This window comes from Melanotaenia boesemani, chromosome 14 (assembly GCF_017639745.1).
Source record: "Melanotaenia boesemani isolate fMelBoe1 chromosome 14, fMelBoe1.pri, whole genome shotgun sequence".
NCBI lineage: Eukaryota > Metazoa > Chordata > Actinopteri > Atheriniformes > Melanotaeniidae > Melanotaenia > Melanotaenia boesemani.
The window spans coordinates 25,953,729-25,963,674 of record NC_055695.1 but is presented as its reverse complement, the minus strand read 5'-3'; the positions used below and the strand labels follow the sequence as shown (position 1 = coordinate 25,963,674).

The 9,946-nt window shown below is 39.5% G+C and overlaps 2 protein-coding genes across 4 annotated transcripts; one reads left to right on the top strand and one right to left on the bottom strand.

Annotated features, from left to right (window-relative positions):
• Window positions 1-42: 42 nt before the first annotated feature.
• Window positions 43-5,226, bottom strand: mettl13 (methyltransferase 13, eEF1A lysine and N-terminal methyltransferase). 2 transcript variants are annotated; one of them, XM_042007088.1, is made up of 9 exons: window positions 4,977-5,226; window positions 4,441-4,713; window positions 3,884-4,355; window positions 3,599-3,798; window positions 3,295-3,484; window positions 1,260-1,421; window positions 881-1,093; window positions 654-785; window positions 43-531 (listed from the first exon to the last, which is right to left on the bottom strand). In XM_042007088.1, exons 1-9 carry the CDS (start codon window positions 5,127-5,129, stop codon window positions 248-250), a joined length of 2,079 nt encoding a protein of 692 aa, XP_041863022.1. In that variant the 5' UTR covers window positions 5,130-5,226; the 3' UTR covers window positions 43-247. The 2 variants fall into 2 exon arrangements, with proteins under 2 accessions (XP_041863022.1, XP_041863023.1); XM_042007089.1 differs by having other exon boundaries at window positions 1,260-1,418.
• A 64-nt stretch (window positions 5,227-5,290) lies between these two features.
• On the top strand, window positions 5,291-7,016 carry itpa (inosine triphosphatase (nucleoside triphosphate pyrophosphatase)). 2 transcript variants are annotated; one of them, XM_042007091.1, is made up of 9 exons: window positions 5,291-5,445; window positions 5,671-5,728; window positions 5,798-5,862; window positions 5,945-6,018; window positions 6,108-6,139; window positions 6,249-6,361; window positions 6,446-6,522; window positions 6,712-6,880; window positions 6,915-7,016. In XM_042007091.1, the coding sequence occupies exons 1-8, from the start codon at window positions 5,383-5,385 to the stop codon at window positions 6,842-6,844; spliced, it is 615 nt and encodes a 204-aa protein (XP_041863025.1). In that variant the 5' UTR covers window positions 5,291-5,382; the 3' UTR covers window positions 6,845-6,880; window positions 6,915-7,016. The 2 variants fall into 2 exon arrangements, with proteins under 2 accessions (XP_041863025.1, XP_041863024.1); XM_042007090.1 differs by having other exon boundaries at window positions 5,292-5,445; window positions 6,712-7,016.
• Window positions 7,017-9,946: the final 2,930 nt, after the last annotated feature.

The window sequence follows — 9,946 nt, the reverse complement described above, 5'->3', positions numbered from 1 at the left end:
CACAGTGCAAATGCACTAGAAACTACAGGCAAATCAAGAAGAGACTGGAGGCTAGATTTATTAGTTATATAATTCAGCAATAACAATACATGTTTATTTTGTCTAATGTTATGAACAATAACATTTAATTACATTGCAGTGAATGGAAAAATCTATAAGCACATGTTTTTCATCAGGTAGTCTCACACTGTCTTGTTGCATAAAACCAAATTCCCCCAATCCCCCTCCCAAAATGGTCACATGCATACTACTCTACTTTCAGGTCTTTTAACAGTTCTACAATGTCTATGTGTGGCCTGCCTTTTTCTTCAGTTCTGTTAGATCTCAGTGCACTCTGCAGATTCTTGGCTGCTTCGTTCAAGGATGGAAGGATGTGGGCTGCACCCTTTTCACCACGAGAGCATAGTAGGACTTCATTGATCTCTTCAGCTATCTTGCGAGAAAGGACGGTGGGAAACACACCGCTCACACGCTCAAGGACACTCTTCCTCAAGTCTGGGTCACGACACACAAGGTTCAGTATGAATAGACCTGGCAGGGGGAGAGAGGGGGAAAGGTAATATTGAGAGCAAATTAAACACAACTTCATCTATATATTTTTTAAAACCTTAATAGAGTTTAAAATAAATAAATAAATCAGAAATTATTTGTACCTCTGGGGGTCAGCAAGTTACAAACTTTCCTCAGGAGGGACAATTCTACAAAGGAAGCAGGAGGACAACTCATGCCTAAAGAGCTGTCTTTATTGTCTACATCAAACATGATGACATCAAACAAATGACCACCTACGGAAAAGGAAGCACCACAGTCAGATCTTTGCATTAATATATTAACTTGTGCTGCCTTGCTTGTAATTACCATATTTTCAACCCTCACCAACCTTCTTTCTCCAGTGCACAGATGCGTTCCAGCCCGTCTCCGATAGTGACACTCAAACGATCATCTGGACGAAATCCAAACCATTCCTTTGCCACTTCCAAAACAACAGGGTCTAATTCTACAACCTCAACAGTCACATTGGGCACGAAGTCCCGCAAAAATTGAGGCAGGCCTCCTCCACCAAGCCCCACCAGGAGCACCGACACTGGGACTTCTAGGACGGAAGATGGGGAGGATTATATACATACAAGCAAATGTGAAGCAAGTGTTACATCTCATTGGGTGTGTTGGGGAGTTCTGATTGCACCACAGGTTCTGTTTCTTCACATCCTTATCACACTAATAAATATGTCCAAATCCACACATAAACAAACACACACCTTTGTTCTGTGGCCTCCCCACCCCAAGCATGGTAAGACCAGCCACCATGACCTCATGGTGAGCGCAGCAGAGGAAGCCAGAGTCCACTGACAGCGAGACTGAGGATGAAGCTGGAGCTGCTGTTGCTTTTGCCTTCCTTTTGTTCTTCTTTTTGTGACCTGCTGCACAAATATAAATACACATTTTACTCAGTTACATTATAACAAACTACAGTATGCAAGTATAAGCTTTAAATTAAGCTTTTTGTTGTTCTTTAATTGTTGGAGGCTAGAGACCTGTAACCTATCATTTCTGTTAGTATCTGTAGGTTTATTGAGGTGTCATCTACATGCATGCATCTTCATTATGCCTGCACATACTGACAAACTAATGTTCTGAAACCCTGTGAACATTTTCTAAAAACGAAGATCTAAATCAATAATTTTTAAAATGTTTGAACCTTGATTTACATCATATATTAACATGTGAACTTTTTTTTTAAACCAACAACACACTCAAAACCTTTGGACACATTTTCCATATAGTTACAATACAACCCCTTTTAATTGCTTTTGTCTGAATGGAACAATGGATTTGTTTGTGTATCTGTGTGTGTGCATGTGTGTGTTGATGACTTTAGCTGAAGATACTAATTGCTGCAGTTTTACAAAAGGACTCTGAGTCCAATCTTTCCATTTCAGTTGTTAATATTCTGTGGTTGTAGTCATGTGAATCAGGAGACTGATCTGGACTGTAGGCAGGCCAGTCATGTACACACACACACACACACACACACACACACACACACACACACACACACACACACACACACACACACTCTTTCTATGAAGTAAAGCTTAGAAAGGAAGTGCTTAATAAATTGTGGTGTTGTCCTGCAGAAATAACCACAGCCTTCCTGGAAAAAACATCAAATTGTTGGTAACAGATGTTGCCCCATAAATTCCAACATACACCTCTGCATCAGTAGTCCCTTCACACATATACAAATTATCCATGGTTTCATGCTGTACATGTTGAAAGACCAACAGTTTTACAGTCTTGCACTGAGAAAGAATTTTTTTTTTAATTTTCTGTTAATTCTTTGACATAGTTTGACACAAAGGTGAGCTCCACAACCCATCTTTGATTGGAAGCTTTTGATAGATGCTCTTTTACACCCAATCATGATAATCTCACGTGTAACTAATTAATCTGCTATTACAGAATCTTCCTTTCTTTGCCCCTCTCCCAACTTCTTTTGAGTGCTTTACTGTCATTAAATTCTTGGTTTATCTGTGTGAAGTGAAGACAATTATTTTTATTATTATTATTTGCATCCATTTTTGTGGAAATGGGGTTTGTACCAGAGAGCACTGACATATGACACAAGCTTTATAAACCTCACACACTATTACACACAGTATGGTTAAGTGATACACTTTGCCTGGTCCAACTTTAAACAGAAAGTTGCTCTTGATCTTTTCACCCAAAAACGTGTGTCCTTCAATAAGATTATTGTCCTCAGACTTACGCCTTTATCCATCTGTAAAGGGGTATGTAAATATGCTGCTCCCTGTACTTGGAATCAGTTAGAGAACCACGTGAACTTTAAGGAGCACATGTCACAAAATGAATTCAAGGAAACTTTAAATGACTTGGAGGCAGCAAAATCTGACTAATTTTATGACATAAGCTGAAAAAGAATTGCATTTAAATATGTTTTTGCTATCTTAGAACATGTTATTTACACCTGCATATGGCATATTTCCCAGCCAAATACCTACAGCAGCCGAAACTGATGAAACAAACACAGGCTCTAAAGTTGGCATTTTTCATCAGCCATCATGGCTTCTCCTTTGTGCTGGGAAAGCTGGGTGTAGCAACTCTGTAGACAGATCTCACTAAATACTACAATGCTCCTTTAAAAAACTATAATAATTAATTATCATCTATGCATTCTGAGTCTTGATTTAGCTACTTAGACAATCAATATTAAACAATGAGGATAAAATGCTATATATTATACTGAGAATAAGAGGAAGGAAAAAAAATTACCAGTATTTGATGAGACAAGTCGGCTTTCTGATTGGACAAGTGCAGTGTTAGACAGGAACACCAGTCTGCGATACAGTTCGCCATCTTCTCCTCTGACATTCTCAACACAATACTCTCCACTGAGCTGACTCACACCCCTGCTAACCTCCTCTCGCCAACCAAGATCACCTCCCACTGACAGGAATGGCACCTGAATTGAGACAGAAAGTTCAATTGCTGTAGTAATTTGATTATTTTTGTGCCCCAACATGTTTTATTGTACTTTTTAAAGTATCATAAAAAGTAAATATTTATGTGCATTTACCTGCTGATTGGTCGGCATACCGGGGGGAGCCAGATCCATCACCACTGGTGAGAGTTCTGATTGTACTGCTTGCATGTCTGTGTATTCCTGATTCCTGTGCATAGCAACAATAACCAGGCGTCGAAAGTTAGCACTGGCTGCCAGCTGCCTTCTGCCTTCACTGGAACTGTAGAGCCAGGCTGTCTCACACCCTCGAGGCACTAAAGAAACAAGCAGAGAGTTAGGTCACAAAAATCTCACAGAGGAACACAGTTAAACCAGTGTCACTCACAAACACAAGCTCACCAATAAATATAGCAAAGTGGTTATATCTTGGCACTTTGGCTCCTGGTGGACAATCTTGAACTGTCAGAGTGTATCGGGAAAGGCCGGTCTTGGCATGGCAGAGAGTTAGTGAGAGGTTTGAGCCGGGGTCGGTGCTTGTGCGGAGCCTTTTTCTTAAAACAGAATAGGCTTGATGCTCCCTCACAGCTGACAAAAGTTCACAAATTTGTGAGTAACGGACAGGTGCTCCGTCATCTCCAACACACATCTCAAGAATGGGTGTGGGCATAGGCTGACGGAACTTGGTGCAGACAAGCACAAAGACAGGCAGAGCAAAGGAGTCTTCTTCTTCTGTTCCCCTTTCTCCCTGCAGGCAATGAAGCCTCACCGCCCACCCGAGCTGAACAAAGTGCTCCACAGCCAACTTGATAACGCCCTCCTGAGCCAGAGTCACACAGATATACCGCCCCCCAACAATTAGTACACGGCATACCTGCAATCACAAGAAAACTTTCATAAGGAAAATACAGCGATGTATACTAGTGATATACTGTCTGTCAAATCAACAGCTTTCTGACCTCAGTGAGCATGTTCCTGGCTAAGGAGCCTTCCTCTTCAGATGCCATGGCATCCAGAGTACCCTTGTCCAGAGCAGCCTGGTAGCTGGCATCATCATATGGAGTTTGTGTTGCATCCACCTGGTAGAAGATCAAGCCTGGCCTGCGTTCAGCATTACGTTGGTTCATGTGGTTTACCACTGTCTCACTTATATCTATATTAGTCAGCTGTTTATAGCCAACATCATACAGCTGTTCACTCAGCTCAGAGTTACCACAGCCAACCACCAGCACCTGGGGGATAGAAATACAACAAACACAATCTTCACTTATCCGTACAATACGCATTTGATATGGAAAGGGACTCGGATATTCTGATTCCCCTCACTACTAGCTACTGTATATGTATTGTAGCGCATATGCAAAGACCAGGTCGCAAATGTATTAATCATGTATTAATACTGGGTTCAAATGTATCTCGGTAACACCTCCATATAATCATCGAGGCTAATCTGATCTGGTAAGAGGTGCAGGGCTAGTTGCACATCCCACAATACCTTGTCTTGCAGTTTGATGTATTTGTGTAGCACGCCGCACAGTTTATTGTAGTCTCCATACCACTCAAAAGCTCGCTCTCCGCGCTTCTTAAAGAATTTCTCCCAATACTCCGCAGAGCTGAACTCCTCGGCGGTGCGAGGTAAAAGGCTCATTGCGGGTGTTCTTTCCACTTGTCCGCGACAGCACTGATTTTCCAGGACTGTTTTTACTCCACATGGCACCTCGAACTCATTTTTACATCCGGACAATTTTTTTCTAGCACCGCTTGGTGATTGGTGAACCTTTGGTAGGCGGGGCAATACACTGCCCGGTGATTCGCTGAGGCTCTCAGAAACTATTTTATTGGCCACTGATTAGCCGGAAGTGCTTGGTCCAGTTTTCTTAGTCCTCCGGGTGTCATTCATCATGGCTGTACCCACTTGTAGAACTGTGGTTTTCGTGACTGGGAACGCAAAGAAACTGGAAGAAGTAAGAGCTAGATGTCTCATATCTGAAACAAAATGTGTGCTTCCATATTTGTGTCCTGTTTAAAGCGTTTTATGCTGGATCTTTGCACGTCCATCGTCTTTATGCAGTTCCACGTTGTGCTTGCTAAATATCGACGGTGCTGAGATTATTATTATCTTGTGATATTGTCCTTAAAGCAACCTAAATAGATTCATGCTATGTTTTCTTTGTGGTTGCACCTGTTAGGTTATCCAGATCCTTGGAAACAAGTTTCCTTACAAATTAGTGTCAAAAAAGATTGATTGTAAGTATAAAAAACACATTTTAAATAATTATTTCAATATAATCCTAACTTATGTATCTTTTTATCTAGTGCCTGAATACCAAGGAGAGCCAGATGAAATTTCCATACAAAAGTGTAAGGAGGCTGCACAGCAGGTACATACTGTTATTACTATGGTATATACGTTTAGAGAGTCAGTGACTTACTGAAATCAAACTATTGTGTCTGTACCCCTAGATTGATGGCCCAGTTATAGTAGAAGACACCTGCTTGTGTTTCAGGGCCTTGGGGGGACTGCCTGGTCCATACATGTCGGTACAATTTCCATCCCTTATTGAGCTTGTACATATCAGATAATAAAGATGCAGTAATTAATTTAGAAATGTACTTGTTTTTGCAGCAAATGGTTTCTGGATAAACTCAAGCCAGAGGGTAAGAAATACAATACATGTTTTGCATGGTGTGACATTTAAAGAAGGTTATTTTATACTACATAGAACACTGTGATGTCAAATGTGTAACTCTTTGAATGTATTTTCAGGTTTGTACAAGCTCTTAGCTGGGTTTGAAGATAAATCAGCATGGGCTCTCTGCACTTTTGCATTCTGTGCTGGCAAAGATGAACCCGTGCAGCTCTTCAGAGGGAAAACAGAGGTCAGAATCTGTCTCTGTAACATTTCTCCAGTGTTTACATCTTGTGTTTTTCCCCCCTTTTACTACTTTACTGTTTCATTTCAGGGACAAATTGTGGAACCAAGGGGTCCTCGAGACTTTGGATGGGATCCCTGTTTCCAGCCAAATGGATATGACAAAACGTAAGCTAGCATTACTAGAAAATGTCATTTCATGCCAGCAGGTGGCGCTAGAGGATAACATATTGCTAGTGTGCAAATCACCAGATTTGTTTTACCTCAAGCTGTACACTTCTTAAACAGTATCACTGTTATACTTGTTTGAACGACAACATCTATAATTAATACTGATTTCTATTCCCTTATGTGTAGCTATGCTGAACTGCCCAAAGACGTGAAGAACTCAATCTCTCACCGCTACCGGGCACTCGCTGCCATGTCTGAGCACTTTTCACAAACCAACAACACTTCACCAGAGAGCAAGAAGAAAAAACAGGAAGATTAAAAATTCATTTTGACCTCATCTGCCTTGATATGTGTTAATAGGTGGTCTGATTCAGCAAGAGGAGACTCTTTGTGACAACATGTACTGTAATCATAAAATCTGTAGTGAGACAGCTGCTGCATTATATCTGTTTTCCTCTTCATTTTTTTTCAATAAACCTGATCTGTAATTTTTAAACAAGTTTCATTTTAGTTTTTATACTTATTGAGCGTTTCCTTTTAAATATTAGTCATTTCTTTAGGAACAGAGCATGTTTAAAATATCCAGATAATTTAAAAAGATAGTGGAAACGGTTTCAAATCTGGTATCGTTGTTCCACAGTAGAAACCCCCAGACAGCCTTCTGGGTTTCAACTTCCAAGAACTGACAAAAATAGACTTGGAGAATAATTTATTAAAAGAGAAGCTCCAGGGTCCTGATGAGAGCAGCAGACTGCTGTGAGGCTAAGACTGGCCCCTTGTGTTTGGCAGAGAGAGCAAAAAGTTATTCAGGCTGGAATCTAGAGATGGATGGGAAGAGGATTGCAGGGTTTTCAGTATATACATCACAGTGATAACAAGGGAGTTTTATCTGGGATTCTCAAGTCTCTGAGCAGGAACTTTTCATACAGCTGTGACTGATGCCTCCCAGTTGCATGGAGGGGATGACATGCACATTAACAAGCCTGCTTTAAGACCAGTAAAAAGAGCTTACAGCTTAATGTTGCTGATACTCAAGTTACAAATAGTTTAATTTGCTATAGTCTACATACAGTAAATGGTACATTTGCTTCAGTAGTGTATCTCCCTACATGTCGACAGTATATTGTAAGGGCCGTTATTAATCTTGCAATAAAACACTTGTAGCTTATTTTAAATAATATTGCTCATAAAAAAGTGAGTTTTTCATTAAGAAATATGTGGAGTCCTCAATGGATGATCCTCCCTCTCTGAACACTGGATATGTTACCATTTTTAAAATGTAGACGTTCAGCTCAGAAGGTGTTGAAATTATTAAAAATGAACACCTTTGGTAACTTTGGCTATTTTTTCTAGTTTGCAGCAGTTCTTTGGAAGGAATTTGCTTTTCCTCGTTGATCAATATATTGTCTCAGCATTGGTGATGAGTGCCACACCCCCAAATTGCCCCAATTTTCTGATCCTTTCTTTCACAGACTTTATAGTTCTTGTTTTTCTTTGGACTAAACAATGGGAATTCCCATAATGATGCCAAAAATAGCTGTCGTGCTGCAGAAGTCAAGGCAACTAACTGCAAAAATAATAATGGTCTGTTAAAAGGGAAGCAAAACTTAAAAAAAGACAGATGTAAGATAATTACCCTCTTTTCACCGCACCTTTGACCACTCAGAAATATGGTTGTCCTGCTTTTGACATCGTTATCTGTCAGCTTGAGGGAAAATGGTTTTGCTATTAAATGCAAATTCCAGCCATTGTTGTAGTACACTGCATATATAATGAAAGCAAAAACTAATTCTTTTTACCACCTTTACCAAAGGAGTTTTAGTTTAATATTATTAGGCTGATACTGAAAAAATGTATTTAACTGAATCTACAAAATGAATAAAAAATAGTTTATTCTGTCTTAGATTTTGATCTTTGGCTCTATGATAAGATAAGATAAGATAAGATAAGATAAGATAAGATAAGATAAGATAAGATAAGATAAGATAAGATAAGATATGGCTCTCAAAACAGTAGGGGATTATTTCTTGTATACATATATAGTACCAATCAAACATTTAGACACACTCTCCCCTTGAATCTAATCGGAAAATGTGTCCATACTTTTGACTGGTTCTGTAAAACTATTTATTTTTACCGTTCTTAGTAAGGCAGTGTATAACAGGACTTCCTTTTCATTGAACCTTACCGTCTCACATTCTCACCGTCTTACTGTCTCCATGGATAGAAGGGCAGTTAATCTAACATCTGTAGTACTTTTTAAAAAGATTCATACTCAAGAGATCTGCCTCTAGTACAAGAAAATTAGACATTTTAAGTATAGTTTCCTGTGGTGGAAGAAGTATTTTAATTTCTTTAATACCAATGGGGAAAAAGTAGAAGTTAGCATCACCATCTGGTTCTGTAATATGAATACACTGCAGAGAACAAGTATTTAAAACTTGAACTTGAGTAAAGTTGCTCATTAAAATTGCTCCAACGTATTCAAAACTGTGCAGGTCTAACAAGCAGTTTTTCATTTTTGTGTTTTATGCACGATAAACATCAGATGTACTGGAACAAAGTGTGTTTTATATCATGTCAGTGTTGTTTTTTTATGTCGGTCATAAATGACAACGACTGCTGCTAAAAATGATTATTGTGATTATGGAGTTGGAAACGTACCTTTTTAAGCCCTGGAAAAGCCCCAGCCTGATAATGTTTGGAAAAGCGGTCTCCAGACATTAATTGTAAGTGAAATGCCTGACATTTTCAACAATGTGACAAACAACAGTGACGGCATGTTTATCCAAACGATTTGTGGAAATAGGATTTGCTGTTGTGGTGCTGTGGTTGATGAAGAAATGTGATACTCTGGGGGTCTTGGAGGAGGAAGGATACCTGACTTTATGAGATCTTAATCCATCATGATTGCACCATCGGAAGAAAAGATTTTATATGACTTTAGGGAAAAAAGCTGCAGCTACTTCCTTTTAATTGTTTTACAAGACAGACCTGAATTCCCCTGCTGTGATGAGTTCTGTTTAACAGCAGATTCCAGTTGCAAAAAATGATTCATCAAAGGGTAGCACACACACAGATAACAGCTCAGATTACATATGGCTTCAGATCTATAAAGGTTGGTTTTACATTTAAAGGACCGATTATTAGTAGCCGTTTTCAATTCCATAAATTTAGTGTTTCACCAAACCTACTCTTTGAATGAAGTCTCTCCAGGATTTCTAAAGGCTTAGATGGATGAATTATTCCACCATAAGGCCACTGCTGTGAAAGATGGAAACAGTTGACTTAATACGTTTTCCTGCTGAGACTCATCCCTGACTTCTCTGTTTATGACTAAACCCAAGAAGTGCTGAAAACACTCAGATCTCAGTGAACAGTACCTACAGTTAAACTACTCCAGAGGGATGCTGTATGTGGG